The 23,384-nt window shown below is 33.5% G+C and overlaps 2 protein-coding genes across 3 annotated transcripts in view; one reads left to right on the top strand and one right to left on the bottom strand.

The window, feature by feature from the left end:
• LOC129220256 (solute carrier family 28 member 3-like) overlaps positions 1-21,437 on the bottom strand; it is a 57,678-nt gene extending 36,241 nt beyond the window's left edge. Inside the window, exon 1 of one of the 2 annotated variants that reach the window (XM_054854634.1) lies at positions 21,233-21,437. In XM_054854634.1, the coding sequence (XP_054710609.1) occupies positions 21,233-21,291 (59 nt within the window). In that variant the 5' untranslated portion in view covers positions 21,292-21,437. Of the gene's footprint in view, positions 1-4,532; positions 4,657-21,232 lie in introns of those variants that run through there. The other variant, XM_054854633.1, reaches the window with a different exon arrangement.
• The window catches only part of LOC129220257 (tRNA-splicing endonuclease subunit Sen2-like), a 41,750-nt gene continuing 33,328 nt past the window's right edge, over positions 14,963-23,384 (top strand). The window contains exon 1 of the mRNA XM_054854636.1: positions 14,963-15,041. Coding sequence (XP_054710611.1) covers positions 15,033-15,041 — 9 coding nt within the window. The 5' untranslated portion in view covers positions 14,963-15,032. The remainder of the gene's footprint in view (positions 15,042-23,384) is intronic.

The raw sequence follows: 23,384 nt of genomic DNA, 5'->3' as shown, positions 1-23,384 counted from the left end.
CTTTGAAACTGGTTTAATAATTCATTTCAAACAATTTTCATAATTATTATTCCTTAATATTTGCTACATATAGAATATTTAAGAAGCTATTTTCAGTTTTATTCCAATTATGCAATCAGGGTCAGATTTAGGGGAGGGCAGGTGGGGCTACTGCCCCGGGGCCTCCACAGCAAAGGGGGCCCCACAACAAAATTTTTACAAAATATCCTAACTTTCACGGGTCAGCAAATTTTATGTTTTTTCTTCCCGTATAAATTATAACAATAATAATATAAAAAAAATAGCAGTAACTTCAGGATGTATTTACTATCAAAGTGCTGATCGAAAATATCGGATATATACATATATATCAAAATATTCGGATATATATCAAAGTATCGGATATTTTCGAAAATATGATGATCCTTTCGAACCCTGATTAGGGACCTCCACTCCTTCGTTGCCCTGGGGCCTCCATACTTCCAAATCCGGCCCTGGATGCAACAAAGCTATTAAACTATGAAGAGGCAGTTAACAATAGAGAAATTGCGGATCAAAGTTGCATTGAATGACTAAGCTATTTCCGTGACTAAACTACATACAATCAGGGTGTAAAGAGCCCGAACGCGCCAGTACGACGCACTGGATTTTTTCCGTAAGGCTGAACGCTGTTCCGGAACGTTATTTCAAGTTCTTTTATTTATTTTGAAAACTCCGATATTTCACCAAAAGGGCTTTTCACAAATGATGCCAAGCGTTGAAGGGAGGAGGGGAGTTCGGAAAATTGTGACAAGGGGGAAGGAAGGGAGTAAGAAGAAGTGTGACATCACGCATTTTTTAAACGAAATGTTGTTGAAAAATAGCGTGACATGTGACAAAGGAGGCGGGAGGAGGGGGTAAGGTGAAGTAGGATACTTTGTGACAAAGGGGAGGGGGAGTTCAAAAATGTCGAAAAAAGTGAGACATCAATTATAAACAGCCCCGAAATGGGTTAATTTGGATCTGTTTAAATCAGAATTTTACATAAAATGGACTATTTTTTAGACAGCATAACGCATAATTTCATAAGCCAAAATTTGCACCCAGTGAAGGAAGGGATACCACATTTAGCTGCGAATGAAAGTTCATAATTTTCTTGTTAAAGTTTATAGTAATTTAAATAAAGCATAATTTTTAATGCATACATCAATGTGAAAAGTAATGCTAATGTGTATTAATTTTACACTTTTGGTGTATGGGATTCAATCCCGTTTCTGAAGAGGGATAAACAGATATAAAAAAGGTATAGAGAAAGATACGAGTAAATATAAACTCTCCCGTCCACATATTGAACAATGAATTAAGCACGACGACACAACAACGGTTTAGCTTTAAAGTTAATCTCCCTTCTCGTGTTCTGGTAAGAAAAAAAAATAGAACTACAGTGCGTTGTTTAGAAGGACGTAGGCTTAAAGTCATGTTTGATTAAAAACATAGAATTTCACGCAGCAGACAATAAAATGCGATAGGAATTGCTATCAAAATAATTGAGATACATTTTACAACCTCTGATCCATATCAGAAAGAACAACTATTCCTGTTGACATTGTTATCTGGACATTTTTATCAGTTACAACTAATCACAACTTTACAAGGAGCATGAGAATTTCTCTGCTTCTCGTTTACCAATTTTTGGTGAGTGATAAGAAACTAGATATTACATCAAACTTTTCTTGGGTATTTATATGCCGAATGCTCCAATGTTCCATTCAAGGGTAAAACTGACCTAGGTCCCCAAACCCGAAGAAGTGCAAAAGAATGTGGAATTAGGGCAGAATCAGTGGCATGGGGAACAAGAAAAGGGTAGAGAGTTATAATACTTTCCATAAAAAACAAATTTATAATAGTTCAGCGCAATCAAAAAAATAAAATTAAAAAAAAAATATTTTTGTCTCTAAAACTCTACCTACATATCTATTTATCCATCATTTATTTTTTTTCCATTTATGTCTGCCTATCTATCTAGCTACCACTTCTCTATCTATCTATCTATCTATCTATATCTATTTCTTTACATTTATCGTTCTTTATATACCTATTTGTATCTATTTATTAATAGCTATCTATCTATATTAACTAAATATCTCTATTTATATGGATCTGTCTCTATATACGATGTATATCTATTTTTATTTATCTATTTCTTCATCTATTCGCCTTTATACCGATTTATTTACATTTCTATATCAACTATATGTTTTCTTCGTTTGAACAGTACAGGTTTCAAACCACCGTCCAGACAGAGCCCAATTTCCCAATAGGCAAAATAGGCAGTTGCCTAGGGCGGCAATTTCGCTTTAAGCACGTATTTCCTTTCTTTTTTTAAAAAAATAATTATTATTCTGAAAGTGAAGTACTAGCATTCTTTCATTTTCTACAGTGACATCCTTTTCTTGTAATTTAGTAATGTTTATTTTCACTCATCTTATGAAAATGAAATATTTTTCTAGCTTGGCAATAGATGTCTGTAAATCAATAAGTGTGAAGAAGAAAAGTGGTGTCGATTGTAGAAAAACAAGTGCCATTTTGTTTGATCAAAAACTCCAACAAGATTGGAGTTTGACTAAGATTTTTAGTACCATAGTAAAGTTTATTCAAGTACGGTTTCTTCAGTGATTGACGTGTATTTTTTCTTCTACATTATAAATATTTAAAAACCTTTCAGTTAATAGTATTATGTCTGGGCAGCAAATGAAAGTGAGTGACGAACGAAAAAGGCTGACTGATTTTAAATGACGAAAACATATGCTTAATTAAAAAACGATAAACAGATAGGAATCTTCAAAAAGTTTTAAAAAGTGATCCAAATTTTTCAAATGGGCATTTTTCAAAAGCAGAATATTTGGATTTTTTGTACTGTAATCCAGTAACAATTTACGAGTTAAAATACCATGAGTAAATGAAGAGTGGTAAGAAACGAAAAGTGGTTGAACGTAATAACGCAGAGGAAATTATTTAAATCGTTGATTCATATATGAAAACAATTTTCAATTTGCCGAATGATAAAATGCTTCGCGAATATCATACATTCATAACACCTAATGGGAAGGAACGTTTAGCATCATTATAAAACAATTTCATATAAAAATTTTAAAAAAGAAAAAAATCTCAATGTTGCAATTTTGTCCCTAAATTTCCTAAATAAGGAATTTTATACAAAATGCCATCATTTCTTCATAAGCTTGACAGTTTTAATTTTGGGAACACTTTTTTTTGCGATTTTATTTAATCACGGAAAATTTGCATTTTTTAAAAGGGGGGGGGGGGGGAGTTGGGCGGCAGATTTTAGATCTGCCTATGCGTTATTGCACATTTAATGAATTTAAATTAGTTCTATTCGTGTGTTAAAGCAAAATAAAGAAGCCGAAACATCGGTGGAATAAATTCTATAATATCTTGACATAAAAAATAAGAAACAAAGTTACCCTGATTTCGTATAATTCAGTGTTGCGTACATCGTATTACTGTAATATATAGTTAAAAAAACTTTTACAGAAGAAAAAAGCGTTAATAAGGGTTTAATGACTTTAAATTAGTATTATTTGTGTATTAAAGCGAAATAAAGCCGCAAAAGTACTGATTGAATGAATTCTATCTTGGCCACACGAGATAAGAAATAAGAAGACATTAAGTGTTTATTTTATTAACAACTAACTGTATAATGCTCTGGAGTTTTCTTACATTTTGTAATCGTATAACGTATTTAAAACAAATTCTTCTTACAAGACGAATGAATTTTTCGCGAAGCAAATTAAACTGCAGTGCAATCTTCGGGGGTGCGTAATTGTTAACGAACAGGGGGCGAGTGATGTAAGTTACTATTTTACCGGAATGAGTGCAACATTTTAAACTAAAAACGAGCTAAACTTTTCACGCATGATTTTAGTTTCCCTTGGTTAAATTCTTTTAATTCACACCGCATTTTAAGAGTTGTAATAAAATATGTTCGGATATATTTAGCAAATTACCGCCCATTAGCCAGGGCTAAGGCAGAAATACATGAAATACACCGCCAACTCAATCATTTCCAGCCAAGGACTGCAGTTTCGTGCTTATTAGCACTCATCATCCCGGCATAGGAAAGTGACTGAGCTGGAGATGGAAAACCTCTTAAGGAAGCCAAGAGTGCCAAACATACTGGTAGGTAATATAGAATTAGCACAGACCAAACGAGTGACCGAAGCAATATTTCGTGCTTATAGCTGAGTGCTAATAAGCACAAAACTGCAGTCCTCGGCTGGAAATGACTGAGTTGGCGGTGCATTTCATGTATGTTCAAACAGTTCACACAGCAGCAAGTTACAAAAAGTTTCACGATGAGAAAAGTAGATATCAGGTTTGTTAAAAATGAATGGAAAATTTATCGTGGAAGAGAAAACATTGAGTAATTATGATATTTCATAACGAAAAAAGAAATTATAAAAAATACAATAAATTTAAGATTCAGGCTCAAATCTAATATGCATAGAGATAAATGTAACTCACAGTAAGCATGGGTTTCAATCTCAACTTACCGCCATAATTTTGACACAAAAATTTGGCATTTCCTCAACACGTCCGAAATTCCAAATTCATTGTTCGGACGCATTACGCTCAATTAATAGCAATGCACTGCTTGTAAAAGATACATACTTCAAGTGACGATCATTTCAGCAAACAGCTGAGACTTACGAGCGGACAGTGAGTGAATCAGCTTTAAATATTTTAAGGAATGGGTTTCCAAAATGTTTGTTTTCGCGCTGTGTATGTTCAAAAGCCATCTGTGCCTACAGAAAGTCGGATACTACTTTTATGGGCAGCAGATGCAAAGGAAAAAAAAGAGATATTGAATTTATAATTCAAGGTCAGTGCCGGTTGCTGGGTGGGCTCATCTCATTGGTATTTGCAGGATTTTGAAAACACGATGGATTGAGGGACCAAGTGGAAACAAACCGTCGAAAAACCAATTTTTAATTTTTACTCCCGTGTTTCTTAAATTGTGTTCCACAAAACCCCAGGTTTCCCGGAAGATCAATCAAGGGGTCTTTTATTGTTTGAAATTCAAAATAGTCTGTTAAAAAATCTGTACAAATATGTTTTAAATGAAGCATTCTATCTTGAACAGCAGAGAATACATCAAAACGAAATGTGAGTAATAAACTCAATTCTTGTAACTATATGGCTTGCGACTATGTTACCACAAGAATACGAAATTTGTACTGGAATGACATTTAATTACAATAATTTCAAAAAAATGTTATGTTTTGATGGCAATAAGTATCCTCATATATATAATAGCCAATGATCGAGTAACGCTCCTAACGTCATCAACAATGAAACTCACGCCACGCCATGATAATATGTTTTGGAAATGTTTGACATGCAGGGAAAGGCTTTATTGTGACAGGGCCGAACTGGATCCGGTATTACTGGTAATACTGTTATTTCGGGGGAACAAAAAAGTGGTCGATAATGAACGCTATCTATTGGAGTTTAGGGTTAATCCCCTGGAATTAGGGTTACAATTTCAGCAGTCAAATTATCACCAAACAGACAATTACTTCGTTCAAATGTAAAAGCAATTTTCTAACCGTCATATCTTGACGGGTGATTTTCTAGTTATTTAGAATGTTTCTCATTTTTATTGCAAGTAAGCCATTTTTGAATGTGTCATTCAAACAAAACGACCTTGGACTCGCGCTACAACGCGATTCGACTTATAATATGTGAGTTCTTCACGAGCAACGAATTTTAGAGCTTACGCGGATTCCTCTCCCACAAAAACGAAATTTTCGGTAGAGAACGTGGAGAGTAAATATTGGCGTCGTTATTTGCTACTTATTGATTTTGTGAATGGACGTTTATCCCTTTAGCTCTCTCTGACAGTGGAAGTTCCCACATCACATACTAGTCTAAATATCGCTTTATTGATGCATACCAATAATCACTCAGCATTTTGTATTTATTTATTTATTTTATTTATTTTTTTTTTCAGTTTAAGTATGAAAATTGATGAAATATGATGACTTAAGCACGCTGTTTCATCTCAAGTTTGTGAAGATGAGAAGAAAAAGAGAAACTTTCTGACTTAGTATCTGATTTCTTGATTACAACATTAATAAAATGTAGTTAACCTTTATGGTTAAACTTTCAAAAATGTTTAGGTAAATTCTAAACGAGTCACTAAAATTTAAATTAAAAATTAAGAGAAGAAGAAATGTATAGTCGGTACAGCAAAAGCTATTTGTAAAAAGCTGTATCCCGGCTATCTTCTCTCAAATTTGAGAGAAGATAGGCGGGACCGACCGATTTGTACCGACTATACATTTCTTCTTCTCTTAATTTTTAATTTAAATTTTATTGGCTGCTTTAAATTTTCCAAAATAAATACATATTAAGATGAACTGCAATTTTTGAGTATCGTAATCAAGAAATCATATGCTTACTTTATGTCATACTTTTTAATGCAAATCAAGCTAATAGAAATAATTCTTCTGGATAAAAACATTTTTAATATTTCATTTTAAAGTTTTTTGTTTTTAAATTTATTTGAGGTTAAACTTTAAAACATCTTTATCTGTTACCTATCCTTATTAAAATAAAAGTCAAAAACGGTATTAACTTTCGTTTCAATATAAATGTACTGTGCACAAAAAGAGTATAATTTATATTAATCGCTAATCTGCTCTAAATAATGCAAGTTTGTATGCTTAACTTTAAAAGTAATTTTGAAAAAAAAAAAAAAAAAAAAGCTTTTAAAAACACGTTTGAACTGATGACTTGACGTGAACCAAAAGAAGCATCGAAAACCTGCATTATTTGAAAAGTTTGAAACACCCAAAATCTACAAATATATACTTGTTCAAGTTTAGCCTGAAATCAGTTTGTTAAATTTATTAACCAAACTACAGTTGAGACAAACCTAATCTGGCAGCATTGTGAAGGCTACACGTTTCCTATTCACAACATTACGACAATGCCAGGTTAGTTTTTTTTCTTAACGATCCTCATATACATAATAGCCGATGATCGAGTAACGCGCGTGTTTCAACAATTAATAATTTTATAATATGTTTTGGTAATGTTTAACATGAAGGAAAGGCTTTATTGTGACAAGGCCGAACTCGATCCGGTAATTTAACTGTTTTACTGGTGAGACTCATTTCAGGGGAATGAAGAAACGTAAAAGTGGTCAACAATGAACGCTACCTACTGGAGTTTAGGGTTAATCCACTGGAGTTAAGGCTACAGTTTCAACTATCTAAATATCACCAAACAAGCAATGGCTTCGTTCAAATGTAGAAGCAATTTTCACCCGTCATACCTTGAAGGGCGATTTTCTAGTAACTCAATAATTACTATTATTTTTCATTGTTTCTGACAACTGTTAAGAACTGAAAGTAATCGACTGACATTATGATACAGAAAATAGCTTGAGAAATAGACCTTAACAAAAATTAATTAAAATAAGGTTCAACATATCAATTATTGTATTGTTTCACATGTACACAGAAAATTTTCAGGAAATATTTTTGTCGCTTTTGAAAAATATGTACCAAAGGATATTGATTTTTTTTCCTCGAAAAAGCCTTATCTTATTTCTAGCAAGTTAAGGAATGTTTTTCAACGAATATAAGTTTTAAGTAACCCAAACATGTTTCTAACTAAGCCCTACAAAAAAATTCAGTTTGAACCAAGAATTTTGAAAAACTATGTGAAAAACAACTGTTTTTCTTGATTCGTTTCGAGTCGTGGACGCCTAGGTGAAAATACATCGGTACTCAGGAAAACGGTGATAACAACGGTGATAAATTCTCATATACTTATATTGAAAATATTCCGGTCAGGAGATTTGCGCACGTGGAAGATTCGAAAAATTTCTGTCAAAACCTCCAAAACGAACTGCCCCCCCCCCCCCCCCCATTTTTTGGTATTGTGTCTAAAGCTGCCAATATCAATTTTTTGATCGGTTATTTACCTTGAAAGTGGAAAACTCAATAAAATGTCAAGGTTCTTGAATGTAAATTCTTTTTGTATTAGAAAAAGTAGAAAGTAATATACTGCCGTGGGCAGGCAAACGGCAGTATCTGCAGAAGTGAGTTTTTGAGACATCTGAAGAAACGCTTTTTGGATTCAATTCTAATACTAGGGAAATGTTGGAGTTAGACGTTTTTTTCAACGAAAACCAAATGAGCAAGCTTTCACAATGAAGTTAACATACAATTAACAAAAAAATTAAAAAAAAAAAAAGAAAGATTTTTTTTTTTTTTTTTTTTTGTCACTGTCTTTTGCCTGCACACGGCAATATCTTTTACAACATCGAGCTCCAACTGCCGATGTTCGACAAACATTGAATCCAGTGCCTTTATGTTTTCTATACCTCAACATAGATAATGCATCTTATAACATGAAATCAGATGGAAGAAAGAAAATTGTAAATTTAAGAAAGGGAGTCAACAAGAAATTTTGAAAACGAAGTAAAAAAAAAAAAAAATCAATGTATTTTTTGTTTCTTCCCTTTTTTTTTCATGTAAAATTTTACGCGAAGGACAAGAAAAAAAAAGACAACTATTTGAAAGTTAACCGAAATGATGCTTGAAGAAGTTCTTCAAATAATGGAAAAAAAAAAAAAAAATACTGCAATGATGTCTGCTTCAAAACAAGTTTGGTATGTTGCAATTCAAAGACTCGGGAATTAAGTCACGCAAACCAGTAATTTCATGCCAGATGAACTCTTGACAATGTAAAAACTTTCCTCACTTCTATTCTTTCGCGCCTTCTTTCTCTTTAGTGTAGAATTGTTTTTAAAAAACTGGGTTTACGTTAGAGAAACTTTTTGAATATTAAGAGCAACGACACTAAAGAGCCTTATTACCAATAAGAAAAAAAAAAGTAATGAAAACTGGGAACATTGTACTCCTTTTCAAGGTCAAGAGTTGCCTAACCGTGAATCAGCTTTTAAGAATAGCTTGGAGCTCTGTCCATTTTATTGACAATAAAATTCTCTCACAATAAAATAGTTCAGAGGGCTTTCTTTTCAGATATTTAAGAGTATTATACAACAAAGAATGGGACACCAAATTGTAAAATATACATTTAAATAAAGCTGTCAAACACTAATCCTTATAAGATATAGATTAATACTTTTCTGCTACAAAGTAATAGTAAGAAAAGCAAATTCGCAAAAAAGAGCATTAAAAAAAATGTACTTTTAACGTTGTTTTATTTCCTTTACTAATCATTATGAAAAAAATGATGTATTTAAAAAGGCATGGAATGTGACTGATGAAACATTTCTTAGATACAAAACAAATTTGAAGTCATTTCTTTCTATCTTATGAGAGAGGTATTTTAGGAAAGCAAATTTGTTTTCTAAGTGCAATAATATCAGTAGCTGAGGTGATATGAAGAATTATGTTAAAAAATATTTTGAAAAATTAATTTTTCATAACAAACACTCGAATTACCATTAAACGAATCTTCTTATTAACGGATTTCCTGGGTCATTTTTCAGTAGCTTCCAACCCGTTTTCTTTTCTTAACTTTTAATAATATTTGTTGATATTAGAAACCCCTCCGTTTCTACACTAAGGGTATCCCAAAATGAACCTTTTATTTTTCGCCATATGAGTTCTTAGAATTTAATTGGAAAAAACTAAACTGAGTTGAAAAAAAAAATCATAATTTTTGTTATCATAATTTCCATTATGATTTCTATCCTGCCTTCACGAAATAGTATTCCTTTCAATTTTACTTCATTTACGCAATGTCAACAGAGCATACTTTATTCCATTTTACTGACATGAGCTAGTTATGCAACGTTACATAACATCATAGCTTCAGCATTTATTTCAAAATACTCGTAAAGTAAATTCTTTGGACATTTCACCTTTAATTCATTTATGCTAACATCACTCGTTCTCTGGTCGTACAATATGAGGGAGCAGAAAAAGAGGCTTGAAAAGGAACGCAAATGAAATTCTCAATGCAAAAACATTCCACTAGTTCTATCACCCAAAGTTACAGCTGCTGGAACGAATGCACTGTTTCTACTGCAATCTAAATTGATTTTACCCCCTATAACAGTTATATTTCTTTTACGCATAATGTGTGTAGACATTTCTGTGCTTCCTCAATCCTAACATAGAGTAAGAATTAGTAAATGGAGTAGGGTTTCTAATCCCGAAATCCCGATCCCGAACCCCGCGGGATCCCACTTGATATTTAGCAGGATTGATCCCGCGGGATTGAGAGAAAAATCCCACAAAATTTCAAACCCCGCATAGATTTTCCATGCAGACGTTTTCCAACTTTTGCTGCTCATAAAACGAATATTTTCACAAGCACCATCTGAAATTTTAAGCACCTTCCTCGTAAAGCAAGAAAAACTTTGTGTCTCATGTGATAAACGTGAATTTGCCATTTAAAATACGTTCAGCAGTTAAGAAAATGTGCAAAAGTTATAAACATTTTCGCAAATCATCACTAAAATTTGAAACCCAGAAAATTGCGCTTTAGAAAAAATTTATAAAGTTTATCACAGGTTAAAAAACCAGCTGGAGCGCAATATTGGAATGTTACGGAAAGCTTAAGACATGAGCTCAAAATCTTTTACTTAAAGTGCACAATATTTTTCTCCACAGAAAAAAGTAATGAAAAACTTGGCATTATTTATAATCTATAGCCCGCATAAAGTGCCTGCCGATATATTTGTCACCGTGAAACTGATAAGTATGGGTGGTACCTTGAAAATGATGTTCGATATATTAGCCGAGCAATCTTGCAATCTGTAACATTCTGCATAACTCTAAAAGAGGCGACTTAATTTTGGATGAAACACAGAATGACTCGCATGAAAGTGCAGTACGTTAAGCTGCTGAAGTTTCTGAATGTCTCTTTAAAGTGAGAAATAAAATTAGTGAAGCTATCCAAAAACTTCTACTGAGGCTGTGACTTGATGAAAACAATCAGCGCTCACCCCTGCTACAATGAACCAAATTCACTCATAAAATGGCTTACCTTAATGAAGCAACAAGAGTATTTGCAGTGCAAGTTAAAGTGGATACAACAATGCAGAAATCAAATAGTCATCGTTTTCCCCCGAAATTTGCAGTTATTGAGCAAAAACCGAGCATGATCCCCATAAGAAAAGAAAAATCCATTTTAGATGGTGGTGAAATTTATGGGGATCATTTATTGATATTACAGAGTTATTTAATGTCAGTAAAATTAACTGCATTGGAGCTTCAGTACCCGTTTTCCTCAAACGCATTATTTTTTGAGCAAAAATCCTTTCCCATCCCATACGAGCAATGCTCTGTTAAGACGCATTGGACTTTTTTAGGGCTCACTTTTGCACGATAATTGCTAATTTGTATGTGACTTTGTAATACTCTACAATTGGTGTACGGAATTTGAGAAAACTTCCAATTCAAGTAACAAAAGCAATCATTCCAAAAAAAAACTCTTTTTTTTTCTATTTGACATTTGACTTTTTGCAGAATAAAGTCAATCCCGCGGGAGTAGTAGTCGTCCCAGTGTTTTGCATTGCCATGCCAGCATAATCAAGAAAAAACCATCTGACTTGAGAAAGTTCTTAACAAAGCTTCGGAAAAAGTTTATTTTGTCAACTCTTGTTTTCTCCTGTCAAGACTATTTAGCAAGATTTATGAAGACATAAGTAGGCAGCAAAAATCACTACTTTTCCATATGAAATATATATGCTAGCTATCCAAAACACAAAAGTTTTTAAAAAAATGTAGTGCAACTAAATTTTGAGACATTAAAAATTAACTGATGCATTTCGAGAAAACTAGCTTTCGAATTCAAAACTAACTAACAATGCTTATTTTCCCCTCCTCTATACTGTTATAAGTTCAGTGCAATTCAGAGTTCTTTTAAAGTTTTGAGACCTGTTTTTTCTTTTTTTAAAATACTTAAGTTTTCTGGATTCATTTTTCCTTGGGCCCAGGTTGATGAAACAATCAGCAGCAGCTCTTATTATGTTATTTAAAACGCAATAAAACTTAGAGGATGTTACTTGTGAAACGATATTCTAGTCAGAAATGGTTAACTGGTTATTGAATTTTTACTTTCGCGGAAGTAAAAAAGGTAAAAATACGCAATACTACATAAAATGTTATGCAATTATGCGTAATATTTGCTTGATTCATCTTAAATGCGATTGCTTCCGCCTTGGTCATCTGCTGAACAACGCATTGATTGGTTTGCTTCTTCGCATACATTTAGAAAAGAAAATTGCTGATGCTTTTCCATGTATTGCATAAAATGACTTGCATATTATTTTGTTATTCATTGAAAAACATTTATGTTGCAAATAACAAAAATGCGTACTTATCATAAGGAAGTACCGGGATTTCAATATTTTTTAATTTTTTTTTGCGTAATAGCAATATTTATACACAGAAATATGATATGAGGAATGAAAATGGCATTTTCATACCAATATATATAAAAGAAACTCGTGTTAGTTACACTATTTATAACTCAAGAACGGCTGAACCGATTTGGCTGAAAATTGGTGGGGAGGTAGCGAAAAACTAGGAGTAGAAAAGTAACATAGGATAATTTTTATCCCGTTCGACTGCGTTCCCGAAATATTTGTAACTGCAAATTAAATGTTTAATCAATTGTTTAGCTCTATTAATTCCTAATAGCTGGATGGGTAAGTTAACTCGAGAGGGCGCTGGCCGACAGTGTCGATAGCTACGCTATTGTGAAACTGTTCTGGTCAGCGAACTGATTTTGGAATGCGTTTTTTTTTTCCGATACTCAGGTACATTATTTGATTTTGTAGAATTTTTCTATTGGGTTTTGTTTTCTTTATTTCTAAAACGTTTGTTTTTCTTCTTATAGTTGAAGATAGTTGCTTATCTAGGTAAATAATTTCATTTGTCTTTTTTTTTTTCAATTGTGATTATCCTTTATAACGTTTTTATTATTGTATTATTTATTTGGCGAAACATTTAAAATTACAGAAAAAAAAAAAAACCACCCCCGCTAGAGAGCAGGGTTACGGCAGCGTGGTTGCTTGGCGCGTTACGCGATGAACTATATAGTTGAAGGATTATTTTGAGTTTTAAAGCTACTGTTAATATTTTTTATGTGTTTTGGCGAATAGTTTTAAATTCCAAATAGACTCTAATTGGTTTCTGAAAATGTGTGCATGTATTTTAGTTGAAGAAAAATGATTATTTCACATTAGAAGGGATGGAAGGGATTGTGGATTTTTTTTTTATTCGACGGACTTCCTTTAAATTTTTACCACGGGCACCGCCGTACGGGTACTGCTAGTAAGTTAAAACTACCAGTATTTATTGAGAATCGCACTAGTAGTTGACACTCGTAAGGGAAAATAAATAAGCAAGGGAAACACAGGGGCAAAATATCAACTAAGGGGCTGTCCATAAATGATGTCACGCTTTGAGAGGGAGAGAGGGTTTGTGAAATTGTGACAGTTTGTGACAAAGGGAACGTCAAGCATTTTTATACGAATATGTTTGTGAAAAATTGCGTGACATGTGACAAGTGGATTACTGGTAAGGTGAAGTATGACCTTTTTGTGACAAACGAGAGAGGGGGCAAATAACGGTGAAAAAAAGTGTGACATCCCTTTTATAGACAATCCCTAAGGAGCTGTTCATAAATAATGACGTCACGCTTTTCTTCAACACATTTTATATCCCCCCCCCCTTTTGTCACAAAGTGTCACTGTCCACCGTACCTCTCACTTCTTCTTGTCACATACCACGCTGCAAATTGTCTTAAAAAATGCGTAACGTCACATTTCTTGTCACCCCCTCAGTCCTCCACAAACTGTCACAATTTTACAAAACCCCTACCCCCTCAAAGCGTTTCATCATTTGCTGACAGCCCCTAAGAATGAGCTGAAACGTAAACATTCCAAATTTAAACACCGTTTTATAATTTTGTAATTCTTGAAGTGAATCTTTTTATGCGAGGGCTTGAAGTTCTGATTCGCTACCCTTTTTGTATAACGGAAGTGATGTAGTTGTTTCTTGTGTGACTGCGTTCAAGCGGCGTGGCGATCATTGAGTACAACTCTTGGTTGTCAACAGAGCATCCGTTGAAACACGTGTGTATCACCATTGCATTTCGAGCACTGTTTACTGTTCTCATTGTTTATGATCTATTTTCTTCGTTAAAATGTACAATTTTGTTGTGAATGTGCCTAAGTCAGGCTGAGAAAGAACCAGAGCGTGGCGTGAGAGAAAACGTGCGGGTGAAGTGACAGTTCAGAACGTAAGAAACCACACGTCGTTGAACAACAATTGATACAGTTTACTTCTGTTCAGTCTTCATGGTTCCTAGAAAACTTAGAATCGAGAGTTTTCATTACTTATTTTAGCTGTCACAAAACTAATAATTTATCTTCTTAAGAACTCTGAAGATGATGCGCAGTGACACATCTGTATATAATTCTATGCAAATACATGAATGATAAACATAATCTAAGCTATTCAAAAGTCATTACTGAATAATTAAAATATGTCCCTGAAACACAATGGTAGTTTCATTTCTATACCGTGTCTTTACGACGTACCCTGTTTTTTATTCTGTCGTTTTTCGGATTGAATAGAAAGTTGCTGCCCCAAATAACCAAGCTATTTCTTTGGTGAATTGAACAAGTGACGTTTCGGAATTTTTTTACAGTGTAGTTCTATGATGGCTTTCTGCTGCATCAATTGTATCATCTATACCAAGAAAGTTGTGCAAGAAGTCTTTCAGAAACTTCTGGCATGTGACGACTGTTGGTTACCAAGTACCAACAACAGTAAATGTTGTTGCTAACAAACTAATTAGTTGGTGTACTAATTGTCCAGAACGGTTGTGTTGAAGTCTTGATTCACCAACAATTGAGGATTCATTTGTTTCTAGCGAAGAGACATGCGATCATTATTGGGACAATTTACTTGCACCCAGGATGAAGAAGAAGGAGAACAAGAGAAAAAGACGAAGAACAAGGAAAAGAGGAAGCAGATGTTTTGAAAATTATGAACCAGGTGGATAAATTTCTTTATTTTTTTTCTTTCTAATACCGTTTTTATCTCTTTTATCATTTTCAACCCTTGCCAATATCTTTAATTATTCAACAGTTTCAAATTAAACAGAATCACAACAGATCCGTAGAATAGGTCTACCGGAGAAACCACGATAAAAAAAAAAAAAAAGTGGCGCTAAGCACATCACCCCAGAGGTAACGTGGAAATGTGGGCATATTATGACAATTACAACTCTTTCAACTTTTTGAATCGTTATATCTCAAAAACGATGGCTCTTAGGAAAAAAAGTATTGAGACATTTTTTATAAATAATTATCTGATCTACAATTTTTGCTTGGGCTAATTTTATGATAAAACTTATCGTTTCGTTGAAAATCGCGAAGAACCCGTTTTTGTGACCTTTGATCACCAGTAGTATTTTTTTCTCAACACTGGATCGATGAGAAATCTTTAGATTTCATTTATGATGGTGTTTTGAACAACCCTACCTATTTTCAACTGGGTGCGAATTTTGTAACCTCACTCTTATTTTTTGGTCTAATTTGACTGGACTAATAGTGAAATATGTTTTTTGACTCATAAGCCATTTGCCCTTCGCTCCCCTCCAAAAATTTCCGATTCTCGCTAAATTTGGCGATATTTCTTAAAATATCGCCTCACTTTAAGGGCTTATATTTCAGTAACGGAGGGACAAAGGACGAAAATAGTTTATGCTTCAGAAAATACGTTTCACAATGCTCCTTCAATTGCAACCTATTTAAATTTTTTTTCGTATTACAAAATTCTTGTGATTCCCTGGTTAGTATTCCGTTTTGGTTTAGTTAGAGTTTTAACTAACTGATTAGGGCCTTCGTGGTTCAAAAGTGGAAGCTTCTCTTCGAATGCCGGAGACCTTGGGTTCGATTCCTCCCGGAGCTCTTAGTGTTATTTTCTCTCTTTGTGCTCAAAATCTTCCTTGTGTTGTCTTATATGTCAGAATTCCAACCTCTCGAGGCAAAGACCCCCCATATTTTCAAATTGATTATTAACTATGACCCTAAAAACAACTAATCTATAAGGAAATTTTTCTTCGTAGCTAATGCTTAACAGCTGTTATTCGAATTTTTGCTTATTCACTGCGGGGTTTCTGTATCAATCGAGATTTTTCTGTAGTCATTCAATGCTTTGAATTCATCCAAAAGGGAAGGTGCACTACTAGACACCACTCAGAGTCGACAAACGAAATTTCAACCTTCTACGGCATACCGTTTTCGAGTTAAAATTCGTGGTAAGCTCGGTTAAAACTCGTGGTTAGCTCGGGGATCGTTAAAATGATATTTCGGGGGTCTGGTACCTTCTCAGGTTCATATGATCGTGCGGTTGGGCCGAGAAAACCACCCAACATTCATTCGGGTGTGAGTTAAATGGAAATTACTCCTGATATTAGAGTGACAATTTTTTCGCGATTGCAGTACTTCCTTTACTATGCAAGAGGAATAAATGCATATTGTTTTCCCCCTCCATTTTCCACAATGTTGAATTTTTATTTACGCCTGACAAAATTTTGAGGCGCATTTTCTATTTTGAGTGCACGAAATACGTAGAGATGTTTAAAATATTTCTGCGAAAAACCAGATCATTTCGCATGTTCATTTTCGATCACAAACATAAATTAACAATAAATGCATAAATGAGATATAAATCATCTAAAGAGTTGGGCACTACGTACATCGTACATCAAGAATTAAACTCTAAATTGCATAATAAAAAGAAATGCAATAAAACTGGTGCAAACTAAAAAACTATATGAATTATATCCGGCATCGTCAAAAGAAAAAAGTGGCGCCTGGCACAAAGTTGAAAATCGTTTAAATCATTTCAGAACGACGAAAAATTCACTCGTAGAACTGTAGTAATTTTGCGATAAAAAATTATCAAATAAGGATTAAAATAAACTAGTATGTTGTGACCATCACAAAACTTTCACCTAAATATTTCTTATGAATTCTTGGATCTCACGTTTAATCGCTCATGCAATCGCAACTACAAAATTCGCAACTCCATTAAACTATAGGGGGCGCTGCAGCCACTGTCTAATGGCGGATGAAAAAGGTAAAACAAACACACGCCGTAACTTATACCTTGCTTTGACGCTTAGTGAATGACAGTAATTTTTCATCGTGTTTGTGGCAAGTTTTCTTTTCTATTCTTCTGAAATTACATTTCACCACAAACTGTTTGAAGCCTGTAATTTTCCCCAAAGAAAACACGTGGAATGGAATGTTTTTACCTTTTTCTTTAGTATTATTAATCACCGCAAGGTAGCGTATTCGAGCTCTGGAGTTGTGAATACAACTTTTCGCAAAAGCGTGAGAATCTCGATAATTGGCGAGCTTAATTCAAGAGCATGAGATGTTTGGCACCCATGCCTGCGCGAGGAATGTTTTCCTTTGCATGCAGAAACCAAGACGAGGAAATATCTATTTGCATAAGATTACCATAAAATAACAGGGTTACTAAAACAAAATTATGAACGCAAAAAATCTGAAGACCAAGTAATTTTTCAGAAGCAAAAGCAGAATCAAAGAGAGAAAATTGAAAATTATTACCAACACTTTGCGTAAACAAATATTTTATTTGTTAACAAATATAAGATGGCGACATGTAAAATTTTTATATCATTGAGATTTTTCCGATCATTTTCCAACTATTAAATCGTGTGAAAGGCATTCTCGGGCAGACGACATTTGTATAAATTAACCTATTTTAACTCCAAAGTTGAATCAGTGCCAGTTTTCATGTAGGTTCTCATTTGTGCCAAACTTCATCTAAAACATAGCATTACTTCTTGAGAGCTCGCAGCAGAGCTTCTATAGCACTCGCAGTGAACAAGAAAGAGTGCCCGATTGCACCACCTTCTTTTCAGTTACGGATGCCAAGATCAAATCAACTCTTGCACCTTCTAATGTCTACCTGTCGACTGTTCCTTGTCCCTTGTTTGGTTCCGTTCATTACTTCTACAGATATAGCAATCACAAGTAACGAGAAAAAAAAATCTTCGATTGCTCCATCTCTTTTGAGTTATTGGTACTAAAACTGATTCAACATCTGTTTCCTCAAGAGTCAACATAGTGACCAAATTTTGTTTGATTCCGCCCTTTACTTCCAGAGATATAGCAGGTACGCTTTCCGGAGAAACGTTTGATTGCTCCACCCCCCCTTGGAGGAATTGACACCAAAAACTAATGGGTCCCAATTCAAATGAGGGTACATATGTGTATCAAATTTCGTTCGATTTCATGCAGTAGTATTTGCTCTAGTGCGACCACACAAACATAAAATAAAAAAAAAACTATCTCACACATATAGACACACAGACCTATAATGTATTTCCAAAAATGGTAAAAATGGACTCAACACACCTCAGAACGTACAAATACGTCAAGTTAAGATTTTCTCGAATCCGATACTTTCATCAAGTTATTAGATATAAAAGAAAGCAAGTCCTTCGTTTAGGGGAGTCAGGAGGGTGGAAATTGACCCCCCCTGGTTTGTGAAATCAAAGTATTTCCATATACGTGTGCGTGAAATTTGCGGCTTTTCAATATTAATATGCATTGAGTAGTTATATGCCCTTTGACTGCGCTAACTTGTGGAAAAATTTGAAATGACGGGACTGCAAGAAAGTGAAAATAGTCATATTTAAATCTGAAGTAATTTTGAAACGAATTTTCTTTATCAGAGCAGGACTTTATAATCACTCTGTATAATAATTGCAGAACTAGTACTTTCTCTTTGAGTTTAAAATGCACTTAATAAAAACCCAATTCTGTGATACGATCTGCGGATTTTTTTTAAACAATATTTTATTTGCGGGTATAAAAGTTCGAGGCATTTTTTAAAAATTTAAGTAAATTTTTTTTTTTTTTTTGGTACTATAACATGCACACTTATTTTGTAGTCAGTAATTTATTTTCAAAATTTTAAAAAATTGACCACTTTTTTAAAAATTTAGAGTTTAGAAAAATTTCAACTTTTAAAAATCTCTAAGTCTTTTTTGTTTTTGAGCTTATTTAAAAAATGTTTTTGCTAAACCACCATAATAATTATCTCTAAAAATTTATGCATTCATTTGCTAGTATATTTATTAGAAAATTTTCTGTGATTAATTAAGCAAAAAATTGTAATTAAAAAAATGTTTTATAGGTATTCGCAACTCCAGAGCTCGAATACGCTACCTTGCGGTGATTAACAATACTGCCGAAAAGGGTAAAACATTCCATTCCACGTGTTTTCTTTGAGATAAAATACAGGCTTCAGACAGTTTATGGTGTAATGTAATTTCAGAATAATAGAAAAGAAAGCTTCCTAAAAACACGATGAAAAATTAATGTCATTCACAAAGCGTCCAAGCAAGTTAAAAGTTACGGCATTTGTTTGTTTTACCCTTTTCGTCCGGCACTACACTGCGGCTGAAGCGGTAATTTATTGGAGTTGCGAATAATATGCTCTAAACATTTGAGTAATTTACAAAATGCTTATCCAATGCACAATTTTGTTAAATATACTATCCTGACTACAAAAAGTAATACTTTAAAGCTGTATCAAAAATCCTTACGGATTCTAATGACATAAAATTGCAAAAAAAAAAAAAAAAAAGATAAATTAATTTGAATTTTGGCTTTTTGAATTCAAATTATGTTTTTCGCAATCACGAGTGTGTGAATGTAGGCGTGTGTGTGTTTGTGTGTGGGAGTATGTGTGTTTGTCTATTGGGGGTACGTGTATGTGTGTGTAGGCATGTGTGTTTGTGTCTGTGTGCTAGCATGAATGTGTGGGTAGTTGTGTGTATGTGTGTATGTGTAGGTGTGTATGTGTTTGTGTGTGTATGTGTGTGTAGGTGTGTATGTATGCGCGTGTGTGTGTAGGTGTGTATGTATGCGCGTGTGTGTAGGACATGGATGCAACCTGGAGAAGGCTTTCGCTATAGCAGCAGCATCGTGAGGATCCGGTCGACGGTGATGCTGCAGAGGGTGGCGGTGGGAAAATAAAATGATCGGACATCAAAACAGTCAAGTGAAAACAATAAGCAATCGTGATTGCTCAAAAAAAAAGCTATCATCAAGAAAAAGTAATTTAAAGTTTTTCTTTTGTGGAAGAACACATAGTGAGCATGATCTAAATCCGCTCATAACTTTTTAAATATTTGAGCTAAAGCGATGAAACTTTTTCCCTGTGTTTGGAATATTTTTTAGTTTTAAAATAAGAAATAATTTTTTTTTTTGATCGTTTGATCATTTTTGAGGTACTGTAACCCCTTAACGATTTGTGGAGCATCTTCCTATTGTTTTGGCAGGACAGCAACAAAAAGAAAAATAAGTCATTTTCGACAACTAAACTATACAATCAACGAAATACAACGTTGTGCATCCAAAATCGTTAATGAAAATTGAAGTCACATGTTTCATAACAAAAGAAATCCTTTCACCACTTCTTGAATATGAGTTTCCTCATGTAAAATAATAGATTCCGTTTAATCAGTGAAATTCTGTAATATTTTAAGGTTTATCGAGAAAAAAACTGCTAAAGTAAATATTTGACTTTGATTTTTCAGAGACTTAAGTATAAATAATCCTTTAAACTGTTCATTATGGTCATTCCATATTTTGAACTGATTAATTTTTGTTCTCGATAAAATATACTACTCTTAAAATCTTCGAAATTTGCGGTTCTTCTAGTCTAGTGTAACAAATGCATGAGGGAACGAAGTTTTGTTCTATAGTAAACTTTTGCAAGGTAACTAAAGTTTACAAATTTCTGTTCTAGTATCGAAAAGAACAACCTACAAAATGAATTGATTGATTTTCATGAGATCAAGAGAAAAAACTAATATGGAAAACACAAGCCCAAAAAGGGATAAGAAAAATAGATGTAAAAAGAAAGAAATTTAAAAGAGATGACCAAAATTAATTTTTGGCGCAAAGTTCTTGAGCAGGAAAAAAAAATAGAAATTAAAAAAATTATTTTGGTATTTTTAGGGGAATTTTGAAAATTATTTATCGTTTCAAAAATTTTCCAATGACAACTGCTTGTCGCATCACATTGTCAGAGTTTATTCGACTCATATCCCAATCGACGCTGTGCCCAAACCAATGAATGAGTTAGAGCTGACCCTTTTTGAAACAATCGAATGATGTAAACATCTCACTTACTTTGTGTCATTTCCTTCTAACCTGCTTACAAGGGGCGGCGAACCAGTGGGCCGGTACATTTGTTTCTCTTTTCCGACACTGCAACTTGCACGATAAATATTTAGAACATTTCGCTTGCAAAAACAAAACGCGGAATCAAAATTCAATCAACAAGTTGCATTTTTGCATTAACGGAAGAATTTTAACCCTTTATGCAATTAACCATTATTCGTTCTGTCTGCGCCGGACGGAATTACGACGGAATGGTGATTTCGTGTTTCTGTCCGCTTCCACCGCGATTTCACTTTCTTCCCTTCCTTTTTTCCCTACCAGGAAGAGAGTCCCTACGTTTTCCCCTAATTGTTGTCAAAACAGTTATCATGCTTTCCTCATGATAACTTTAGCCTACTTTGTTCGGAAGACAATGACGATACCTGTGTGATAAAAAGAAGACAAATGTCATCCAGTTAATTGATTTGATAATGATAAATATTCATGTAATTTAATTATTTAGGAGAAAATATGGTTAAAATATTATACAGAAATTAGTATAATATTAAAAGTTCCAATACAAAGTATAGCGCATTGCACCACAATGTAGCATAGCAAAAACTGGTGATTTCGAAAATGGATACTGATTTCATGATAGTTTGTAGTTAACCTAACCCTGGCAGCTTTGTAATGCAGTGATTAGGATCTGCGTAGCCAAGTTAGGTTTGGCGCAACTATAGATTTGCCACTTTTAGAAAGTCTTCACTCACAATGCGGAAGAAAAAAATATAATCACAGACAATGTATCCTTATTTTAATCCCTTGTAACTATTTTTTTGAATAAATAAAGATTATCTTTAGCTGTTTCTAAAAATGTTTTATGATGCAAAAATGGTTAAAATATTCACCAATTGTGGTAGAGGATCAGATTTCAAGATAAAAATTTGAATTTAAATTTTTGAACTGAAAATTCAGTTTAAATGAATTGCTTATCGCAAGCTTTGCAAATGCCCAAGAGCACGGCATCTGACTAGAGTTCAGAAAAAAAGACATGAAAAAAAAAAAAAAAAAAATGCTTCTGACAAATTAATGTTTGTGCAATCAAGCATTGCAGCCTGGTTTTGAAACGTGTTTTTTCTCTTTTGGAATTTCTTTGATCTATCGCTGATTGCTTCATGATTCTAAAAACTATATTTTTAATAAAAAATTCAGTCATTTTCTTCTGATTTTTCATTTAATGTCATACATAAAATACTAATAAATTTCAACTCGATAAATGTTACACCATGCATAACACATGAAGCAATTAGCAAAAAAAAAAACCCCTATGTATATAGTAAGTTATGTGTACGAATGGAATATTATATAAAAGATGCTGCTGAAAAATTTAAAAAACAAACTTTATATTTTGCAAAAAAAAAAAACTCATAATCACTGAATGTAAGCGTTTCCAGACAATAGCATTCCAAAACTATACAAAAAAAAAAAAAAAAAATAGCTTCCAACATGAAACAAATTTCCAGGAAAACTAAATAAAAATCAACACAGTATTAAAAAAATAGAAGAACCTGTAAAAAAGAAACTGCAGTTTCAAATGATCGTACGTGCGCAATGGGTTTGCTCACTATATCATACCCGAAATTATCACAACTTACTTGCACAAAACTATTTTTCATGTCCGCATCAAAATCACCACGTTTACAGTCGCAAATGAAAATTCTGCTGTGTATATTGAAACGCATCAATCAATATTAGGAAACAGACAAAATAGGTATTTAAAAAAAAAAAAAACTTTGCTGCATCTCACTCGCGCCTCGAAAAGAAAACAAAAAACTGCACGTGCGCGGGGTTGAAAACGCATGTGTATTTACAAGAAATAACTCATAATTTGACAAGAAGTTAGAAAAATACCGAAAACGAAACCAGCTGTTGTGAGTTCAGCAGACTCGATACATTCTGAAGCCGTTGAAAACAAGAACTTCGATAACCCTAACGACTATTAGACATTAAAAAGAAAATTATTTAATAGAGAGATTTTTAAATAGAAGAGTAACAGCGTAAAATCGAAAAAAGAAGTGCATAATATTAAATAATTAAAATTTCTATCGAAAAAACTGTGGGCATTTTTATAAATCTCATTTTTTTCATAGCGAGACCTTTCTCAATATGAGCCCCCCCCCCC

This window comes from Uloborus diversus, chromosome 4 (assembly GCF_026930045.1).
Source record: "Uloborus diversus isolate 005 chromosome 4, Udiv.v.3.1, whole genome shotgun sequence".
Classification (NCBI taxonomy): Eukaryota; Metazoa; Arthropoda; class Arachnida; order Araneae; family Uloboridae; genus Uloborus; species Uloborus diversus.
The sequence above is the reverse complement of the archived record's forward strand: the minus strand, read 5'-3'. Positions and strand labels throughout refer to the sequence as shown.